General features: G+C 37.2%; 1 protein-coding gene across 6 annotated transcripts in view; it reads right to left on the bottom strand.

The window, feature by feature from the left end:
• The window catches only part of SYT16 (synaptotagmin 16), a 245,075-nt gene that overhangs the window by 86,291 nt on the left and 135,257 nt on the right, over positions 1-23,527 (bottom strand). For 2 of the 6 annotated variants that reach the window (XM_032405253.1, XM_032405254.1), the window contains one exon: positions 14,541-15,198. The exons of the other annotated variants lie outside the window; for them this stretch is intronic. In XM_032405253.1, coding sequence (XP_032261144.1) covers positions 14,541-15,054 — 514 coding nt within the window. In that variant the 5' untranslated portion in view covers positions 15,055-15,198. The remainder of the gene's footprint in view (positions 1-14,540; positions 15,199-23,527) is intronic. 6 annotated transcript variants of the gene reach the window in all.

The raw sequence follows: 23,527 nt of genomic DNA, 5'->3' as shown, positions 1-23,527 counted from the left end.
TCTGGCATCACTTCCCATTTTCTCATTCAATATTTAAACTTGCTATGGAAAACACACACAATTCTTAGATTCTTTTAATGCCTTCAGCACACTATTGGTTATGACTCTCTTGGTTACAGAACCAATCTGAATCACCTCAAGAAAAAGTCAGGGAGGACCAAGGAATCTATTCAAAGGACCTCAACCCAGGAAGAAATCACCTAGTTAAAGGAAGGGGCCCAAAATAGCACTGTCTCCTTCATAAATGCCATCTAAAGAAACTCCAGTATATGTGCTCAAAGATATTTTTACAGGGCGCCTGGGTGGCTCAGATGGTTAAGCGTCTGCCTTCGGCTCAGGTAATGATCCCAGGGTCCTGGGATCGAGTCCCGCATCGGGCTCCCTGCTCAGCGGGGAGCCTGCTTCTCCCTCTGCCTCTCTCTCTCTCTATCTCTCATGAATAAATTAATAAAATCTTTTAAAAAAAAAAAAAAGATATTTTTACATTGCAGAATTATTCACTATAGTGAAAATTTGGAGATAAATTAGATGTTCATAAGAATGGATAAGTTATGATAAATCACTGATTTCTACTCCAGAAACCAATATTGCATTGTATGTTAACTAAATTTTTTTAATGAATAAATTAGATCAACATGCGAATGGATAAGTGGGATATTATTTAATATAGTGGACTACTGTATAACAGTTAAACCAAACCTACATGTGTCTGAATAACTCAAAAGTGTAGCATTGGGTTGGAAGCAAAAACAAGTTGTAGAATAACATGCTTAATATCATATAGTTTGTACCATTTTAAAACATGCAAAATTATGTTGTGCAAATCTTACAGCAAAAGAATAAAAACACACTGGGAATCATACCCCCAAATTTAAATTTGTTTTACCCCTAGTGAAGAGAGAAGAGAAAGAAAATAAAGAGGAGTTCACAGGGAGTTCTAATTATATTGGTCCTAGATGACTTCTTTCAAATAAATCTGAGTTCCATATAGCAAAACCTTAAGATGTGGCCAAGTTAAGTGGTGGATTTGTGGGTGTTTGTTATATCATGCTATATTTTTCTATGTTTTGAAAATGTTTCATAAATTTAAAAACTAGGAAATGTAAAGGGCACTAAAAACTCCATTAGCAGTGGCCTAGACCACCCCCTGAGCATAATTAACAGGAACTCAAAGGGAAGAAGAACTCATCATCACAAATCAGAAACCCCATTATAAGGCTCCTTTTCAGAAACAAGACCCTCTCTCCTCAGAGGTGGATATCTGACAAGAGTACAGGGAGAGGGAGAAGGGAGATTTAGCAAAGAAAGGAGAATAGAAGAGGGAAAGAAAATAGTATCTCTATGGCATTTTAAAAGATGAAAAAACAACACACAAACACCCAGGTAAGAACTCCCTCAGCAAGAAGAAACAAGATAGTGTATGAAGAAAAGGTCTTCTTAAGTTTATAGTTCCTACCTGGCTCTGGTTTCTTCCCAATTAGGCTAGATAATTGCAAAAGATTCACCTGGCTCTATTACTCTCTGAGTCTCAGGGCAAGGAAGATTCCTGAGTTTTTCTTATTTCTGATTGTTTTTATTATCAAGTAGTTCCATTATTAAAGAGAAATTTCTGGGGGCACCTGGGTGGCTTAGTCAGCTGGGCATCAGACTCTTGGTTTTCAGCTCAGGCCCTGATCTCAGGGTCCTGAGATTGAGCCCTTCATTGGGCTCCCTGCTCAGCAGGGAGTCAGCTTGAAGATTCTCTCCCTCTGCCCCTCCCCTCCCCCACACAGCTTGTGTGCGCGTGTGTTTTTTCTCTCTCTCTCTCAGTCAAATAAATAAATCTTTTTAAAAAGAGAGAAATTCCTGGTGTCTTGGGAATTAGAAAAATGGAACTTAAGCTTATTTGTAGTATAATTTACCTCTAATCCCTCTAATTCACCCCTAATGATGGTAAGAATGGGAAAACAGAAAACGGACTTTATTTCCTCATTTTAAACCTGTCCTTAAAAGTGTCCAAGTATTCTATTATAGTAACATCAAGAAATCAAGGTAAAAATTAAATCCACATTTTGACCATTTGTATAAGTCATATGTTCTAACTTCTGTCCATATAGGATTTTGTTACACGCCTAAAATTTGCTTTAAAAATGACACAAAAATTGCAAAATAAACAACAGTGGCAATAACAATCTCCTTGCCTTCAATGTCAAGGCTCTGAAAACTGTCAACTCCTAGCATATTCATTAACGCCTACCTTTTCTAAAATATGCAAGTCAATGTATCAAGAAAATTAACTTCAAAAAGTTTTTTGAAAACAAATTCTGAAGATTTTGCAGAATACTCAACTTTTTTCATGGACAGTTCTGGATAACCAAGGAACATGATGGCATATGCTATCAAATGAAGTACTAATGAATGAAGACAAATTCAATTAGGGATTGGTGTACTTTCAAGAAAGAACTTGTACAATGCAAAAGCAAAGTTCCAGTGTTGCAAATAAAGGAAAGGCAGGATGCAACATTTCATGTGCAATAACATGTCCTATTGAAAAGAAATGAAGCCTGTATGATTTATAAATCAATTGCATTATATTGCCTGATACATTTAGTCTCAATTGCCACAAGCACTCCTAAGAACATCAACAGTGCAAAATACCTCCAATCCATAAAAGATTGAGACAACCAGCAACTAAGAACACTGTAAGATTTTCCCTTTCATGTTATATTAGCCTCATAATCTGACTGAAAAGTCAAATTGTATCACCATGATTCCAAAGCCTGCTGTTCTATGTTTTTTAAAAATTCATTCCATCTAGCCAAAGAGTGTTTCTAAAGTTCTATATGCCAGTGTACTTGGAACACATTAATTCCATTAGCAGGCTATTTCAGGAAATAGTGAGCATATTTCTTGGAAACAAATACATGTGGTTAAAAAACAGCCTCAAAAAAAAAAAAAAAGTAGGTGAAAAACTGAAAACAAAGATGATTTTTAAATGTAATTAGAACTCTTTCCCATCACATATCAAAGGTGTCATAACTGCTTCTTGACTGAGAAGTTGGTGTTTTGGATTTGGGTCTTTAAACCAAAAAACCTATCTTGAGATGGCACTCTAAGGAGTCTATCTGCCTCTTAATCATAGGCAACTGCTAAATGAAGTGTATCTCTTTTCTCTGTTACATTACTATTGGCAACCAGATCCTCAGTAAGTGCCCAGAAATGTTTCCATGGTTACAAAAAGCATTCAGCATCCCTCTTGTTTTGGGCCAATTTAGCTTAAAATCTATTGTGGAGAAAAAATATGGCACATTAAGGAACATAAAATCAAGATACAACGTTATGAAAAGAATTCAAGGTTAAATGGGAAAAGCAGGCTTGACAAGGCTTTTTTAAAAATGTGTATAAATCACTGATTAAAATGCTGCCTTTTCCTAGTGTATCTCCAAATACATCTCTTTAATAGACTGCAAAGCAGCCATGTACTGCAGCTGCCGTGATCCGTTAGTATAAAAGAAAAAATGAGCACATGATGATAATTTAAGACTGCTACCAAGCAGGTAGAATCCCCCCAAAACAAGTGTTTAATAGTCATACAGCTAAGAATCCAGTCCCTTATCCTGGTTTCATAGGGTGCTCAGGCTAGGTAAATATTTTGAGAAAAGGGGAATAAGAGCTTTTGTTCATTGGTTATGAGGCATTGGAAGTAAATTAGTGGGCTATATCACATCAGGAAGAAAGACAAAGATGGAAGCTCCCTAGAGGCAACTTAGTAAAGCTCCCCCACCTATAAAGTCATGAGTGAATTAGGCCAAGGGGACTGTCTCATTCTAGATCTCTGCTGCATCCCCATTCCCACTGCCACCAACAGCCAGGACATTAAAAACATTTGTACATCCTCTGGAATATATTAAACAAATGGTATAAGCTTTTCAATAATCTGAAGGAGAGGCCCATGGCTTATACTTGTGTATACTTATCCATTCCCTATAGTGCTTTGTACATGGTAGACAGTCAATAAACATTTGATTAAGTGAGAACAGCCATCATACAAAACCTCTCATTTTAGAGAAATGTTTCTCCCCATATCAATCTATAGATACATGTCTCCCTTTACCATTTTCTGCTCTTATTTTCACTGTGAAATGGAGAGAAGTGGATGAGATTTAGTCATAATGCTGTTAAGGACTAATTTAAAGACTTACACTTCCAGGAAGATAGAATAGCTGTACTTTTCCCTATTCTTCCCCTAAGTACAACCAAAAATCCTATATGAAACAAAGGTAAGCAGACCAAAAGGTACAGAGAAGATGGCAGACTTGCCAGGAACCATGAAATTCAAGGAACAACATGGTGGTGAGTTTCCTGGGTTCTTTTGCCACACATATCCCAGAATGAAGCTGAAGAAACTGGCAACCCAGAAATTCCAACAAGCACAGACAACAAAGGCCCCAAGAAAAGCCTACTCTCTTTATGCATAGGACCAGGGAAGGGGCAGCCTAGCAAAACAGAAAACTCTTAGAGAATAAATGTTCTACTCTAGACAAACAGCACAGAAAAAAACTGTCTCTTACCCTCATCCATGCCAGCAAAGTCCAAATGGGGAGCCTAGACTTCCATCCTCACCAAGATGTAATGAGGCACCCCAAGACCCCCACCAGAGAGTGCCAGAGAAGGCAAAGGAGAGATCCAGGACTTTCATTTTTGATAGCCAATAATGAGCATCCTCCACCTCTGCAGTATCAGAATAGGCCACGTGAGGAGCCTGGACCCCGACCTGAAAGTATTGAGGCATTTCCGCCCCTCCCAACTTGGGTGGTATCAGAGGAGCTCTAGTGGAGACAGAACTTTCACCATCACCTAACAGTAATAGGCTACCCTCAACTCAGTATTAGTGGAAATCACATGGGAAGATAGAACTCCCATCCCAACCCAACATTAATGAGGACCACCCCTTCAAGAGTGAAGGAGGCCAAGAGAGAAACCTAGACTTCTGCCTCCATTGTAATAAGCCAATGCACTATTGCTCTGTCAGAGCCCTGTCAAAGACTCTCTGAGATGCCTTTTTGATGACATTATTTTGTCATGAAAATAATGACAACTCTTTCTCTATATATATTCATGTTGTTTTAGACACTATTTCTTCTTATAAGTTACTACAATAGCTCCCTAACATACATTCTTTCTCCCAAATTAGCCTCCAAACTGATGCTAGAGTTATCCTAAAACAAGACTCCACTGGTGTCACTTATGATTATGATATTTTTGAGATTCCAACTACTTACAAAATAAAAGCTAAGTCCTTAACACAGAAAAACAAAGACCTTCCCAACTGCAACCTAAGATCTAGCCTCATTTTCCATCCCTGAAAATGTCTGACTTGTCCACATGTCTGTGTTCATGCCATTTCCTCCAAAAGAAATGCCTTTCTCCCTCCATTCACCATTAAATTCTGACTCATTCTCAGAGTTTGCAGTCCTATATCATCTGCTTTGTGGAACCTTTTTGGATCACCTCTGGCAAAATCATCTCAAGAGTTACCATGTAGTTAACTGTTGTAACTTTATACAAACTTTTTTTATAGGACTTATTACATATAACTATCTTTTAGGAATTAAGGAACTCATTACAAAAAAACTGATATCTTCTTTGTACATTTATCTTCCAGCCCAAACATGCTACCCAATTAATGAGAATGTCCAATTCAATTTTAAAGTACAGTGTTAAGTGTGTAAGATCTAAGTCCTGGCTTCTAGTTAGGATGTAGAACATTGGAAATAATGCTCCCACTCTTTAAACAACAACAACAACAATAAAATTTAGTTATTTTGTAAAATGACACATTCTCTTAAATTCATCAGAGAGTTGAGATCATAATGCAACCAACAAATCCAAAAGCTAAAAAAAAAGAAAACTTCTTTCAAAGGGATAAAAAATTCAAGCATTTTCTTGCTAAAGGCAGTTGTTGGATTTTTACATAAGACGGTAAGAAGAATTAAGTTAATATTTTCAAGAAATTTCTAAAGGCCAAGTGTGGACCAGCACAAGAGTACAAAACCCAAAGGAGTCACAAATCCAAAGAAAATTGAAGCCCATTTAGAAGCTCTTCTCCACAAAACTCACCTAGTACTCACAAGAAAGACTGAGGGCCCAGCAGGGCAAGAGTGAAGAAAGTTTCTCTCATTGTATAGTCTGGAAGAGGAGAAGAGCTGATGCCATAGGAAAGGTAAGAAGTCTCACTAAGATTCCTCTATTATATTCCCATTATGGAACAAAAGCTTTAAGCCACTTGGGGAAGGGCAGCAGATTTTGTCACCCCCCAGACTACAGATAAAGACATTAAGTGAGTGAATAAAACAAAACAAAAACTTCCACCTCTGGGGAAGGGGCAAAAGAAGTCTTGGGGTCATACCATTGGGGGAGGGCAGGATTATTGAGAAGACCCTAACCCTAAGACATAGGGACATAAGACCTGCCTAAAACAGGCTGCTCCCTAACAGCACAAAACAGAAACTTAAAACGCAACCACACCACATTAGCAAACACCAAGTAATAAATACAGAGCAGGTTCCTTCTGGGAAAGGGACAAAGCCTAAAAAGTGAGACCTTTCTGAGGCACAGACAAAAAGAGGAGACTCAAAGTTGAAGATGGAGAAGATTTTGACAAAACTCTGTAGAAAACAAGCCCCTATCCCAAACACAGTGTAATAATAGAAACTTTTGAAGCTTATACAGCACTGAGATTAACCAACAGCAAAGCCCAAACCCAGATCAAATTCTGATTAAATTGACTCAACTTTCTCCCAGCTTTAGAAAAGGCTAACCTATTTCCAGACAGAAATACTATTTACATTCCCTACCTATGATGTTTGATTTTGAATCAAAAATTACAAGACAGGCAACAAAAACAGAAAGGAAAAATACACTGTCAATAGACAAAGCAATCAAAAAAGCCAAACTCAGAGATGACTCAGATGTTGGAACTATCAGACAGAAAATTTAAAATAACTATAATTGGGCGCATGGGTGGCTCAGTTGGTTAAACGACTGCCTTCGGCTCACGTCATGATTCTGGAGTCCCGTGGATCGAGTCCCGCCTCACTCCCTGCTCAGCAGGGAACCTGCTTCTCCCTTTGACCCTCCCACCACCTCGTGCTATCTCTCTCTCATCCTCTCTCTCAAATAAATAAATAAAATCTTTTAAAAAAACCCTAGAATTAATATTTTAAAAGCCATAATAAGAAAAGGGGGAAACATGCATAAACTCATACAGAATTTCAGCAAAGAAGACTGAAATTATTTTTTAAAAGTCAAATCAAAATGCTAGAAATAAAAAATATGGTAACAGAGATGAAGAATGTTTTCAGTGGACTTATCATCAGACCTGATACAAAGAAAACATTAGTAAACTTGAAGAATATATGACATTAGATTGTGCTACCTATACTGAAATATAAAAAGGTAAAAAAGAGTGAAGGAAAAAGAATACTCAAGAGCTGTGGGATGATATCAAATGGTCTAATATTTGTATAACTGAGATGAGCAAAATAGAATGTATTAGAAGCAATATTTGAAGAGATGAAAGCCAAGAATTTTCCAGAAGTAATGAAACTCACTAAATCACAGACATAAAAAGGTCAGAGAACACCAAGAAAAATGAATACCAGAACACACACACACACACACACACACACACACGCACACACACACACACACACACCCCTAATACAGCTGCTGGAAACCACAGATAAACACAAAATCTTGAAGGTATCCAGTAGAAAAAAGACACATTACATGCAGAGGAACAAAAGAATTATAGCATACTTCTCATATGAGAACTATGCAAGCCATAAGACAGTGAAATGGCAAACTTAAAGTGCTGGGAAAAAAATAAGTGTCAACTCAGAATTCCATACCTTGCTGAAATAGATTCAAAAATAAATATTTTTCAGGGGCGCCTGGGTGGCTCAGTTGGTTAGGCAACTGCCTTCGGCTCAGGTCATGATCCTGGAGTCCCGGGATCGAGCCCCACATCAGGCTCCCTGCTGAGCAGGGAGTCTACTTCTCCCTCTGACCCTCCCCCATCTCATGCTCTCTGTCTCTATCTCATTCTCTCCCTCAAATAAATAAATAAAATCTTTAAAAAAATAAATAAATAAATATTTTTCAGACAAACAACTAAGATAATTCAGTAGCAGCATATATGCACAAGCTAAAGAGCTTCAAACAGCATAAATGAGGTAAATATAAAATTCTTTTTTCCTTATTTTAATTATTTAGAGAGACAACCAACCATCTAAAGCAAAACAGCATCAATGTATTGAGTACTTATTACATGTATAAAAGTAAAATATATCACAATAAAACAAAGGACATGAAGGAGGAATTGGGAATACACTGTTGTAGCATCACCAAACTATGAGTAAAGCAGCAAAATATTATTTCAAGACAGACTGTCATTAAGGATATATATCGTAAATCCTAGGATGACCACTAAACATTTTTAAAAAGAGATATACATTTTTTAAAAAATTTAAAAAAAGAGATATAAATAATGAGCCCAGAGTAGAGGTGAAATGGAATCTTAAAAATATTCAATTCAAAAGAAGACATGAAAAAAAAATAGGATAAAAGAGACAAAGAATAGATGAAACAGATAAGAAATAATCTAATAAGATGACAGATTTTAGTTCAACAATATCAATAATTACATTAAATATAAAGTTAAGACCAATTAACAGTGAAAATTTGTCAGATTGGATTTTAAAAAAATAAAACCCAATTTTATGCCATGTACAAGAATCCCACTATAAATATAAAGACAAATTTAAAGTTAATGATTAGGGGCACCTTGGTGGCTCAGTCGGTTAAGCATCTGCCTTCAGCTCAGGTCATAATCTTGAGGTCCTGGGATGGAGCCCCATGTCAGACTCTCTGCTCAGAGGGGAGTCTGCTTCCTCCCTCTCCCTTTGCCCCTCCCCCACCACTTGTGCTCTCTCTCTCTCTCTCTCTCTCTCTCTCAAATAAACAAAATATTTTAAAATGTTTTTTAAAAATAAAGTTAATAATAGAAAAGAATATACCATGCCAACACTAATCAAAAGAAAGCTGGAGTAGCCATACTAATATCAAAATAGACTTTAGGGATAAAAAAGGTATACAACACAATGAGCAAGAGGTCAATTCATCAAGGAGACACATACTTCTAAAATGTGTATGGAATTAACAATAGGGCTTCAAACTACATGAAGCAAAAACCAATAGAACTGAAAAAGAGAAATAATCAAATCCACAAGAAGAATTAGAGACTGCAATACTTTTCTCTCAGTAATCAACAGAACAAAATCAGTTGGCAAAATTAGTAGATAAAATAAGTACATAAAAAATCTGAAAAAATAGCCTCAAAAAACTTAAAGTAATTTGTAGAACACTGTGCCCAACAACAGCAAAATACAGTCTTTTTCAAGTACACAGGAAATATCCAAGTCAGAACATATTCAGAGTGCTAAAACAAAACAATTAATTTTAAAAAACCAAAATCATATAAAATATGTGCTTAGACCATAACTGGATTAAACTAGAATTGGTTACAGAAAGTCATCTAAAATATTCCTAATATTTGGAATGTAACTAACATACTTTTAAATAAACCATGCATCAAAGAGGAAGTCAAAGGGAAACTAGATGTTTTTAATAGAATGACAACATGTTAATAATTTCTGGTTGCAGATAAAAGTCAATGGTATTTTTATATACTAGCAAGCAGCAGTTTCAAATTGAAAGTTACAAAAGTACTATTTACAATAGAATCCAAAAAAAAGGAAATACTTAGGTATAAATCTAACAAAATATGTATGAGACCTTTATGCTGGAAACTACAAAATGAAACACATAGACAAAATCCAAGCACTAAATAAAGCAATATACCATGTTCATGAATTGAAAAACAAAAGTTATTAACATGTCATTCTTTTTTTAAATTTTTATTAACATATAACGTATTATTTGTTTCAGGGGTACAGGTCTGTGATTCATCAGTCTTGCACAATTCACAGCACTCACCATAGTACAAACGCTCCCCAATGTCCATCACCCAGCCACCCCATCCCTCCCACCCCCCTCCACTCCAGCAACCCTCAGTTTGTTTCCTGAGATTAAGAGTCTCTTATGGTTTGTCTCCCTCTCTGGTTTTGTTGTTTCATTTTTCTCTCCCTTCCCTTATGATCCTCTGTCTTGTTTCCAAATTGATCTATGGATTCAACATAATTCCAATCAAATTTCCAGCATAATTTTTTTTTATTTTTTATTGTTATGTTAATCCCCATACATTACATCATTAGTTTTAGATGTAGTGTTCCATGATTCATTGTTTGTGCATAACACCCAGTGCTCCATGCAGAATGTGCCCTCTTTAATACCCATCACCAGGCTAACCCATCCTCCCCCCCTCCCCTCTGGAACCCTCAGTTTGTTTCTCAGAGTCCATCATCTCTCATGGTTCGTCTACCCCTCCAATTTCCCCCCCTTCATTCCTCCCCTCCTACTATCTTCTTCTTTTTTTTTTCTTAACATATATTGCATTATTTGTTTCATAGGTGCAGATCTGAGATTCAACAGTCTTGCACAATTCACAGTGCTCACCATAGCACATACCCTCCCCAGTGTCTATCACCCAGTCAGCCCATCCCTCCCACCCTACCCCCCATTCCAGCAACCCTCAGTTTGTTTCCTGAGATTAAGAATTCCTCATATCAGTGAGGTCATATGATACATGTCTTTCTCTGATTGACTTATTTCACTCGCATAATACCCTCCAGTTCCATCCACGTCGTTGCAAATGGCAAGATCTCATTCCTTCCCAGCATAATTTTTTAATCAAAAGCTTATTCTAAAAATTATATGGAAAAGCAAATAAACTAGAATAGTCAAACAATTTTTTTAATAATAAAGTTGGAGGGCTCACACTACCTGATTTCAAGACCTATTACACAGCTATAGGAATCAAGACAGTGTGATACTGGAGAAAGAATACAAATGTAGATTAATGGGAAAATAAAGAGTCTAGCAATAGACACACATATATAGATAATATATTTCTGACAAAGATACCAAAGCACATAATGAAGAAAGGGTAGTCATTTCTACAAATGAGGTAAGAATGATTAAACATCTATATCGAGGGTGGGAGGAAAACACCTCCATCCATACCTTATATCATATAAAAAATCACCTCAAAATGGATCAAAATGGATAGCCCTAAATGTAAAACCCATAATTCTAAAATTTCTAGAATAAAACAAGAAAAAATATTTGTGACCCCAGGCTACATGAATATTTCTTAGATATGATAACAAAAGCACAATTCATTTAAAAAAATTGATGAGTCAGGTCTCATGTAATTAAGAATCCCTGTTTTTTGAGGGACACTGTTAAAAGAATAAAAAGTCAAGCCACAAAACTGGAAGAAAATATTTGTAAATCATAGACCAATAGAAAAGACCACAGAAAAGTAATTCATACTCAGAATATAAACATAACTTTCAAATCTCAAAATTAAAAAAGCAATTCAATAAAAGTGGACAAAAGATTTGAAGACTTTACTAAAGAAGCTACACAGATGATAGGTAACTACATGAAAAGATGCTCAATGCCATTAGTTATTAGGGAAATGCAAATTAAAATCAAAATGATATGTTAAAACCTAGGAAAGGGCTGAGATTTTATCTTCCTTGCACAGCAACAAGTTAGCCTGCTACTGTTTTATGGTTGTTGGCAGAAGATGCAAGACTTCTCGTCAGAGACAAAGGACAGTTTATTCCAGCACAACATACAACATGAACAGCACATTCACGTCAGTCCCCCACTGTCCAAGTACTATAGGGGCGATGCAGAGACAGGCGCAGATAGATGCTGTGCATGCAGTGGGTTTATGTCACAGCCAAGAAACACCAAGCTTGCAAAATCTCTATCATTTGCAAGCAAATCTGCCTAAGCTTCACCCTGAAGAGAGACATTATCTTTATTAGACTGAGAAGCAAACAAATCTTCTCTCTACTCTGAAGAGAGACACTATCTCTATCTTCCAAGGTTCTTTGTCATACAAACATCCTTGAAAAGATAGCCCAAAATAAAAGGCTGTTTGTGGCTTTGCTCATAGGACATGCAAAAATGCAAAAGACCAATGGAGAGTTATCTCCCAACATGAGCTATCACTACATACCTATGAGAATGGCTAAAAAAAAGGTTTTTTTATAATAACATTACTGCAAAGTGCTGGTGAGGATATGAGTGACTAGAAATCTCATGCATTACTTTGGGGAATGCAAAATGGTACTTCAGAAAACAGTAGAATTTTTTTTATAAAATTGAACCTATACCTCCCATATGACCCAACAATCCCACTCCTAGGTATTTACCTAGTTGAAGTGAAAACTTACATTTGCACCAAAGCCTGTTTTGCAAATGTTTATAGCAGCTTTATTTACATTGCTAAAAACTGGAAACAACCCAAATATTCCTCAACTGATGAATGGATCAACAAACTATGGTGCATTCATGCAATGGAATACTACTCAGCAATTTAAAAAAAAAAAAACAACAGTGAACTACTGAACACACAGCAACATGGATGGATCTTAAATGCATTACTGTAAGTGCATTATAAAAGAAGTCAGACTCAAAAGGCTACCATCTGCATATTTCCATTTATAAAGCATTCTGGAAAAGACAAAATGATAGAGAGAAAATATACCAGCAATTGGAGGAGCTGGAGGTAGAGAAGAGAAATGAGTACAAAGGGAATTGGGGGAATTTTTTGAGGTGATGGAACTGTTTATACCTTGATTATGGCAGCGGTTACAAGACTGTGTGTTAAAACTCACAGAACTGTATGCTAACAAGAATGAATTTTGCCATATGTAAATTATACCTTGAAAAGGGGGAGAAAAAAAAGAGAAAGAATATGTATAAACTCTAGAATCAGACTCCCTGAGCTGTGCCTCTTTCTAAATATGGATCTTGCATATATTCTCAAACATTCTAAGCATCAGTCTTCTTAACTGTGAAGTGAGAAGGATAATATCTGCCTCTTAGAGTTGTTAGCTTTCTTTGTTGCTGTTCTATCATTAATTATTATTTGGTGTCCTGTTACATACCTAACATTGTGCTTGATGTTAAGGATACAAAAATTAATCTATGGTGTGGCCCCTGCCTTCCAAGAGGCTACAATCTAGTGAATAAACATCCCCGAATAAACAAATGAACACAATTGTTTTACTGCCATTAGATTACACAATTAAAAAATTTTTAAAAACCCAATGTTAAGCAACTATTAAACCAAATTCATGTTAATAATTTTAAATGTAGTTCAACTTTAGCAAGACTTTTTAAAATAATAATAGAAATTTCAAGTCAAATCTAAGAAATCCTATTGGTTGCCCAGATATTTCTAGAAATATCTCCACAGATAATTTTTAAAGACTTGAAATTGCATTTATTTATAGGCTTATCAGATTCAGAAAGAATATCAGCCTACCCTGTTTTTACCAATTTATTTTAGCATTTCAACATTAAATAAGAGTATCAAAAAAGTACTATAAAAAGAAAATGAAATCATGCTTCCTCATTTTCTAAGGCTTCATGTATCTGGATAAAATGTTTCCCTAAAAAGATAAAGCTAAGAGGAATCACTGAAAATGGATGAAGATGCTGTGAAGTATTCTGGAAAATTCTGCTCCCTCCAAAAAGAAAAGAATTAATGACTTCACCTTTATGTCACATAAAAGATCCAATAATCTTGGTGAGAGATGCATTACAGCCACATGTCACATACAGACACCCAACATCTTTCTTGGCCTATCAGCCACCTCTGTCCCCTCAACCAAGTGGAATGTCCTTAGTTCAGGCTTGAGCATTAGAATCCTGAAAAATTCATGCCAAGACATAATACAGCTACTTTTACAGAGTTAATTACATTTCACTATATTCAAGGTATCTGACAGGATAAAGCTCTAAAGACAGTTTGTTTTAAATGTGTCCTTTCCACTCAAGGCTTAAAGAAAATCAAGCTATTCTTATTTCAAAGATTTCCTATCTACTGTCATCTCATATCACGTCTCAGTGAAATACTGTGAAAAGTGTTCTTGGAGTGTTATCAACTAAAAATTTTGCAACAAGTATGGCTTTTTGCACAGGATTTCACACTGAATAATATAGTAACATCTAGAGATTCCTAACCTAGTGAAAAAAAAGAAAACATTTTAAAAGATATTTTAAAAAGCATGACATATGCACAAGGGCTTCTCAAACAGAACCTACAGACGTGTTTTCACCATTTTACTTGCTCTGAACAATTGTTCTGAAATATGGAGCCCACAAATACGGATCTCCCGAAGTTTTATATGTTGAAAATATTCCTGAGTACATCTCTTAATAAGAAGCCAGCATGTGGAAAGGTATAAGGAGAGGAAAAAATAAACTTCATATGATAACTAAAGTAAAAAAAATATAATTAGGAGATATGTCCCTTGGAAGAACCCAGAGAAAATGATCACTGGCTACCTTACCTTGCTTTTTTCCATTAACATTTTCTAAAATACCAGAGAGCTGGCTGTGTTGAAGGTCACTCCTTTGCTTTTCAAGGTGGTGTTCTTCCTCAGCAATAGAAGAAAGCACATGTGGTGGCTTTTGGTCATCAAGGATCTGATTGGGCCACTGGGACATTATGGAACATGAGTCCTTTGCATGTTGGCTAAGTCTGGGGCTCGAACTTTGGGCAGAGTCCTGCAAATCCCTATTACAACAGGAGAAATGATCCACTTCAAGAAACAAGGGATTTGCATCCTCTTGACGCCAATCATTGCCTTGTTCTTCATCTTCAAAGTAAGTTTCCTGAATCTGAATATCATCTAAGTCCTGGTCTAGCTTTTCACTCAATTTAGAGTCTTGTTTGCTTAAGTTAACCAGCGAAGCAGATAGCGTATCTCCTGCTTGCTGGAGAGCTTCATAAACCCGAGATATCCAGGAAGAGAGAGGCTGGAAGAAGTTCTGAGCATCCTGAAATGCCATGGCCAAAACCATAGCCAGCTATCTGATGTCTACAAGTCCACTTGTTCAGCTCCTTCAGTACTCTGGACTTAATGTGAACTACAGAATAAGCATGATGACAAATTAAATTGGAGGTCTCTTAATGGCTGTGAATAGTTCACTCTCAAAACTTCTCAGCTGAAACAGAGGAAAGAAATACTTACACCTATTACAGTAACAACTCAGATCCATTATCAGATACCTATAATCAATGTCAAACAACATTCAGGGACAAAAAGAGATCATCATTGAAATCTGAAAGTAGCTAAATAAAAATTACTGTGAAAGTCTAAATGTAGATTACTTCAATGCCTATTCACCTGCTCAGGCATGTGCAAAACTTCCATCGGCAGTAATGGGCTCTATTCATGTGGACTGAGAGAAGTCTATCCCCATAGACCATACTTAACAGTGTGAAAAGGATAAATGAATCTTCATTAAGAGGCAGTTGGATATGACATTTCAAAATACAAGAAAGGTTGGATGCTTCATCTACAAACCTGCAGATCCCAGCGAGCAGGCTAATAACCATTTCTGCTTCATGACACAAAGATTTATCCTTTCAAAGGAAATGTGTGCCTGGAATTAAAAAGCTTTTAACAGATCTTAAAGTAAGATTTTATATTTTTATGCAATTTCTACAAATCATATCTATTCTTGGGGACCAAAGAACCACTGAAAAACAGAGCGGCAAGTGGAGTATGCAGCTTACTGGAGACTTGAATCTAGCATCTTGTTGCCTTTGTTTGTGTTCTAACTTCCCGAAGACAACCCTCCACAACCCAGAAGACTCCTGAGAGACCCTCCTGCCCCCAAGATTCACAACCTGAAGGAGGCAGCTATAGGACATTGACAGAGCAACAGGGCACAAAGATTCTAGAGCTGAACATCTATACTTTTATACGTATACATGCATACAAACATTACACATATATACATTTGCGTGTGTATGTGTATTGTGTGTGTGTGTGTATATATATATATATATATATATATATAAAATATATATCTTATTGCCCTTACAATGCTCATCAACAGCTCAGGATAAATGCTATAAATGACCACAGAGCCTAAATTCACTGCTTGCACTTAATTACCCCATCCCTTTATTGCAATAGCTTCCTTCTGAGTCAGTCTACCAACACTCCTATATGTTTTAGCCTTCTTGTCCTCCAGCTACTGCAATTGATAGGATTGCCTACATTTTCCTGAAAATGTCTTCTTAGCTTTTTGGGGGGTGCTTTTGTAATAGCCATTCATATATACATTGATTCATCAATAAACAATATTGATAAGTACCTATTAAGTGCTGGGCACAATGCCAGGTGAGAGGTAACCCTGAGGTCTGTCCCCATGGTGCCCATATTCCAATTAAAGGGAAACTGAGCTCTCTGCACTTTCCCTTTATGCTAAATAATTCATGTGTTTGTCTTTCAGGCTCTTCCTTGTCTTCCCATCAACTACATATATGCAACCACGCATTGTCCTATGGTTACTCCTCCTGCCCCTTCATACTCATCAGCTGGGAGAGCTGACCCATCCATAAGTCTTAACACTTTTTTTTAACTCCAAAATATATATCTCCAGCCCATAGTTCAATCCCTTTATACCGGCTTAGATCTCTGGTTATCTAAGCTAGTGGTTCACAGAATTTGTATGAGAATCAACTGGTAAGCTAATAAAAAAACAGAGGTTCAGGTGGGTTGAAGGAATAGGCCCTATATCTTTTTATTTTTGTCAAGTTCCTCAGATGATTCTGACACACACCAAAATTTGAGAAATGCTGATCTAAGGAAAGAGCTACACTTGGGTGTCTCACCAAAATCTCAAATTCAGCACATCACTTTTATTACTACAAGTGTTCAACACTCTACACTCACAATTGTGATTTTTTCTCTTCAACCTTGCCCCCTTCTATTCCTTCCATTCCAAGTTCTGCTACTTTTAGGTCTATGCAGTCTCTTCTGTTGTGTTTTGTACAGTGATCACCTTTCCGACACTCTAATTTCCCCAGAAATTACATACCTAGCTGGTTCCCATCTCAAGTCTTCCCCAGCCTCAATCCATCCTTCTAGGTTTGCTCACCATAACCTGATCTTCTAGGAGGTTTATTGCCTGTCTCCTCCCCTAGAATAGACATTCCTGGAAGGCAGGGATTGCATGTTTTATTCTCTAGTTTATCCACAGTGCCTAGAAGTGTGCTAAGTATGTAGTCAATTCTCAATAAATGAAGTAATGAGTGCTATTTAATAGTGCATAGAATAGTGTCTAGCATATAATATATACTCAAATTTGCTGAATTTATGAATAGACCTCAGAATTGTTAAAAACACCTTAACATTACTATATAAATCCCCCGCTTGGTAGTATTAAAGGGTTCTCTCAGCATTTCTTCCACTCCATTTCACCACCCACAGATTTTTTGTTTCTTTCTCCACAAATACTGTGCCTAAATTGTGCTTCAGAGGATCGTGGACCTAGAAAGTTCCCTGAGAAATCATTGGGTTTAGCTTCTACCACTGTCCTTTTGGTACTTGAAACTTTATAAGACAGAAATATCTGTCTTAAAATATCTGTCAGAAATATCTTCCTTAATAATCCTTTCTATTGTTTTATTACACAGAGAAAACTTTGTTTCCATATTCAATCTAAGACCCTTTAATTTAAGCCAGCTTTTTCTTATCCAAACTTTGAACTACTAACAGCTCATGTGCTTGGTCTCATATCTCTTTCTTCTGTAATCTCTGTCCATCAAAGCCTATGGCAATTTTTCTAAAAAAAATGAAGCTTATATCACTCCCCTAGTTTAAAAAGAAAATCAAAAAAGAACCCGCACTGTGGTTTTCCTATTACTTATACTGCAGAATTTGAGCACTGGCAGTCTATCTGTCAAAATCACCATTCACTTACATTTACTGACACAGTTTTTAAAAAATTAATTTTGATGCCTCCAGTTCACTACAGTCCTCACCTCTCTCTGTTATATGTACCCACTTGCTTCATTCATTTCTGTGTTCACATTCTCTACTATGGCATACAAAAGGAGAGATGCTCAAAAATGTACAATCGGCATTGCCTGACTGACCTCAGTGCTGGAGGGGGCCTAGAGGCCTCCTGCAAGTTGCCAACTCCTTAAGTGCTGAAATCACTGGGTGTGAGGACTTCTGGGAGGTGCAACAGGACCGTAGAGGGGAGAGGGTCTCAGATCAGTGGCTGTTTATCAACCAGTTTGGAACTATATCAACATTTTCACAACTCACAGAGCCTTGTCCTGACAGAATGTCTCGCTCTGTATGAGATGTTCCCAATAACACTGCCCCACAGTGACAACTTGGCCCTTCTTCACCACCCCTCATTGTAAAGTCCTCTGTGCCTGTCACACTCACTAACACAATAAGCATTTTTCATAGCAAATGTGCTCGTCCCTGACTTCTGTTTGCTCTGCCCAGATGCCTTCTCTCCCTACCCTGCCTGGTAGATACTTAACAGTTCTTTTTTTTTTTTTTATTTTATTTTATTATCTTATGTTAGTCACCATACATTATATCATTAGTTTTTGATGTAGTGTTCCACATTTCATTGTTTGCATATAACACCCAGTGCTCCATTCAATATGTGCCCTCCTTAATACCCATCACCTGGCTAGCCCACCCCCCAACCCCCTCCCCTCTAAAACCCTCATAAAATACTCATGAAAGAAATTGAGGAAGACACGAAGTATCTTTGTTTCTCAGAGTCCATAGTCTCTCATGGTTCGTCTCCCCCTCTGATTCCCCCGCCTTCATTTTTCCCTTCCTACTATCTTTCTTTTTTTTTTTTTTAACATACAATGTATTATTTGTTTCAGAGGTACAGGTCTGTGATTCATCAGTCTTAACACAGTTCACAGCGCTCACCATAGCACATACCCTCCCCAATGTCTATCACCCAGCCACTCCATCTCTCTCACCTTCCACTACTCCAGCAACACACAGTTTGTTTCCTGAGATTAAGAATTCTTCATATCAGTGAGATCATATGATACTTGACTTTCTATGATTGACTTATTTTGCTTAGCATGACCCCCTAGTTCCATCCACATGACTGAAAATGGCAAGATTTCGTTTTGATGGCTGCATAATATTCCATTGTGTGTGTGTGTGTGTGTGTGTGTGTGTGTGTGTACACATCTTCTTTATGCATTCATCTGTTGATGGACATCTTGGCTCTTTCCATAGTTTGGCTATTGGGGACATCGCTGCTATAAACATTGGGGTGCACATACCCCTTTGGATCACTACATTTGTATCTTTGGGGTAAATACCCCGTAGTGCAATTGCTGAGTCACAGGGTAGCTCTATTTTCAACTTGTTGAGGAACCTCTGGTTTTCCAGAGTGGCTGCACCAGCTTGCATTCCCACCAACAGTGTAGGACAGTTCCCCTTTCTCCACATCCTCACCAACATCTGTCATTTCCTGACTTGTTAATTTTAGCCATTCTGACTGGTGTGAGGTGGTATCTCGTTGAGGTTTTGATTTGGATTTCCCTGATGCCGAGTGATGTTGAGCACTTTTTCATGTGTTTGTTGGCCATTTGTATGTCTTCTTTGGAAAAATGTCTGTTCATGTCTTCTGCCCATTTCTTGATTGGATTCTTTGTTCTCTGGGTGTTGAGTTTGGTAAGTTCTTTATAGATTTTGGATACTAGCCCTTTATCTGATATGTCATTTGCAAATATCTTCTCCCATTCTGTCAGTTGTCTTTTGGTTTTGTTGACTATTTCCTTTGCTGTGCAAAAGCTTTTTATCTTGATGAAGTCCCCATAGTTCATTTTTTGCCCTTGCTTCCCTTGCCTTTGGCGATGTTTCTAGGAAGAAGTTGCTGTGGCTGAGGTCGAGAGGTTGCTGCCTGTGTTCTCCTCTAGGATTTTGATGGATTCCTGTCTCACATTGAGGTCTTTCATCCATTTGGAGTCTATTTTTGTGTGTGGTGTAAGGAAATGGTCCAGTTTCATTCTTCTGCATGTGGCTGTCCAATTTTCCCAACACCATTTGTTGAAGAGACTGTCTTTTTTTCCATTGGACTTTCTTTCCTGCTTTGTCAAAGATTAGTTGACCATAGAGTTGAGGGTCCATTTCTGGGCTCTCTGTTCTGTTCCATTGATCTATGTGTCTGTTTTTGTGCCAGTACCATACTGTCTTGATAATTACAGCTTTGTAATAGAGCTTGAAGTCCGGAATTGTGATGCCACTAGCTTTGCTTTTCTTTTTCAACATTCCTCTGGCTATTTGGGGTCATTTCTGGTTCCATACAAATTTTAGGATTATTTTTTCCATTTCTTTGAAAAAAGTGGATAGTATTTTGATAGGGATTGCATTAAATGTTAGATTGCTCTAGGTAGCTTTGACATTTTCACAATATTTGTTCTTCCAATCCATGAGCATGGAACGTTTTTCCATTTCTTTGTGTCTTCCTCAATTTCTTTCATGAGTATTTTATAGTTTTCTGAGTACAGATTCTTTGCCTCTTTGGTTAGATTTATTCCTAGGTATCTTATGGTTTTGGGTGCAATTGTAAATGGGATCGACTCCTTAATTTCTCTTTCTTCTGTCTTGTTGTTGGTGTATAGAAATGCAACTGATTTGTGTGCATTGACTTCATATCTTGCCACTTTACTGAATTCCTGTTTGAGTTCTAGCAGTTTTGGGGTGGAGTCTTTTGGGTTTTCCACATAAAGTATCATATCATCTGCGAAGAGTGAGAGTTTGACTTCTTCTTTGCAGATTCGGATGTCTATTATTTCTTTTTATTGTCTGATTGCTGTGGCTAGGACTCCTAGTACTATGTTGAACAGCAGTGGTGATAGTGGACATCCCTGCCGTGTTCCTGACCTTAGGGAAACGCTCTCAGTTTTTCCCCATTGAGAATGATATTCGCTGTGGGTTTTTCATAGGTGGCTTTTATGATATTGAGGTATGTACCCTCTATCCCTACACTCTGAAGAGTTTTAATCAAGAAAGGATGCTGTACTTTGTCAAATGCTTTTTCTGCATCTATTGAGAGGATCATATGGTTCTTGTTCTTTCTTTTATTTTTATTTATTTATTTTTTTATTATGTTATGTTAATCACCATACATTACATCATTAGTTTTTTTTTTTAAAGGTTTATTTATTCATTCAAGACACAGAGATAGAGAGAGAGAGAGAGAATATGAGCAGAGGGAGAAGCAGAGGGAGGGGGAAAAGCAGGCTTCCCGCTGAGCAGGGAGCCCGATGTGGGGCTCAATCCCAGGACCCTGGGATCATGACCTGAGCCGAAGGCAGACGCTCAACCATCTGAGCCACCCAGGCGCCCCACATCATTAGTTTTTGATGTTCTTTCTTTTATTAATGTATTGTATCACATTGATTGATTTGTGGATGTTGAACCAACCTTGCAGCCCAGGAATAAATCCCACTTGGTCGTGGTGAATAATCCTTTTAATGTCCTGTTGGATCCTATTGGCTAGTATTTTGGTGAGAATTTTGGCATCCATGTTCATCAAGGATATTGGTCTGTAATTCTCCTTTTTGATGGGGTCTTTGTCTGATTTTGGGATCAAGGTAATGGTGGCCTCATAAAATGAGTTTGGAAGTTTTCCTTCCATTTCTATTTTTTGGAACAGTTTCAGAAGAATAGGTATTAATTCTTCTTTAAATGTTTGGTAGAATTCCCCTGGGAAGCTATCTGGCCCTGGGCTCTTGTTTGTTGGGAGATTTTTGATGACTGCTTCAATTTCCTTAGTGGTTATAGGTCTGTTCAGGTTTCCTATTTCTTCCTGGTTCAGTTTTGGTAGTTGATACATCTCTAGGAATGCATCCATTTCTTCCAGATTATCTAATTTGCTGGCATATAGTTGCTCAAAATATGTTCTTATAATTGTTTGTATTTCTTTGGTGTTGGTTGTGATCTCTCCTCTTTCATTCATGATTTTATTTATTTGGGTCCTTTCTCTTTTCTTTTTGATGAGTATGGCCAGGGGTTTATCAATTTTATTAACTCTTTCAAAGAACCAGCTCCTAGTTTCATTGATCTGTTCTACCTTTCTTTTGCTTTCTGTTTCATTGATTTCTGCTCTGATCTTTATTATTTCTCTTCTCCAGCTGGGCTTAGGCTTTATTTGCTGTTCTTTCTCCAGCTTCTTTAGGTGGAGGGTTAGGTTGTGTATTTGAGACCTTTCTTGTTTCTTGAGAAAGGCTTGTATTGCTATATGCTTTCCTCTTAGGATCACCTTTGCTGCATCCCAAAGATTTTATGTTTTCATTTTCATTTGTTTCCATGAATTTTTTTAATTCTTCTTTAATTTCCTGGTTGACCCATTCATTCTTTAGCAGGATGCTCTTTAGCCTCCATGTATTTGAGTTCTTTCCAACTTTCCTCTTGTGATTGAGTTCTAGTTTCAAAGCATTGTGATCCAAAAATACGCAGGGAATGATCCCAATCTTTTGGTACCGGTTGAGACCTGATTTGTGACCTAGGATGTGATCTATTCTGGAGAATGACCCATGGGCGCTAGAGAAGAATGTGTATTCTGTTGCTTTGGGATGGAATGTTCTGAATATATCTGTGAAGTCCATTTGGTCCAGGGTGTCATTTAAAGTCTTTATTTCCTTGTTTCCTTCTTTTGCTTAGATGATCTGTCCATTTCAGTGAGGGGGGGTGTTAAAGTCCCCTACTATTATTGTATTGTTGTCAATGTGTTTCTTTGATTTTGTTATTAATTGGCTTATGTAACTGGCTGTTCCCAAGTTAGGGGCATAGATATTTACAATTGTTAGATCTTCTTGTTGGATAGACCCTTTAAGTAGGATATAGTGTCCTTCCTCATCTCTTACTATAGTGTTTGGTTTAAAATCTAATTTATCTGATATAAGGATTGCCACCCCAGCTTTCTTTTGATGTCCGTTAGCATGGTAAATGGTTATCCACCCCCTCACTTTCAATCTGGAGGTGTCTTTGGGTCTAAAATGAGTCTCTTGCAGGCAGCATATTGATGGGTCTTGTTTTTTTATCCAATCTGATACCCTGTGTCTTTTGATTGGGGCATTTAGCCCATTTACATTCAGGGTAACTATTGAGAGATATGAATTTAGTGCCATTGTATTGTCTGTAAGGTGACTGTTACTGTATATTGTCTCCATTCCTTTCTGGTCTATGTTACTTTTAGGCTCTCTCTTTGCTTAGAGGACCCCTTTCAATACTTCTTGTAGGGTGGTTTCGTGTTTGTAAATTCTTTTAGTTTTTGTTTGTCCTGGAAACTTTTTATCTTTCCTTCTATTTTCAATGACAGCCTAGCTGGATATAGTATTCTTGGCTGCATATTTTTCTCATTTAGTGCTCTGAATATATCATGCCAGTGCTTTCTGGCCTGCCAGGTCTCTGTGGATAGGTCTGTTGCCATTCTAATGTTTCTATCATTGTAGGTTACAACCTCTTGTCCCGAGCTG

This window comes from Phoca vitulina, unplaced genomic scaffold (assembly GCF_004348235.1).
Source record: "Phoca vitulina isolate PV1807 unplaced genomic scaffold, GSC_HSeal_1.0 scaffold7, whole genome shotgun sequence".
Lineage (NCBI taxonomy): Eukaryota > Metazoa > Chordata > Mammalia > Carnivora > Phocidae > Phoca > Phoca vitulina.
This window is presented reverse-complemented; position numbering and strand designations above follow the sequence as displayed.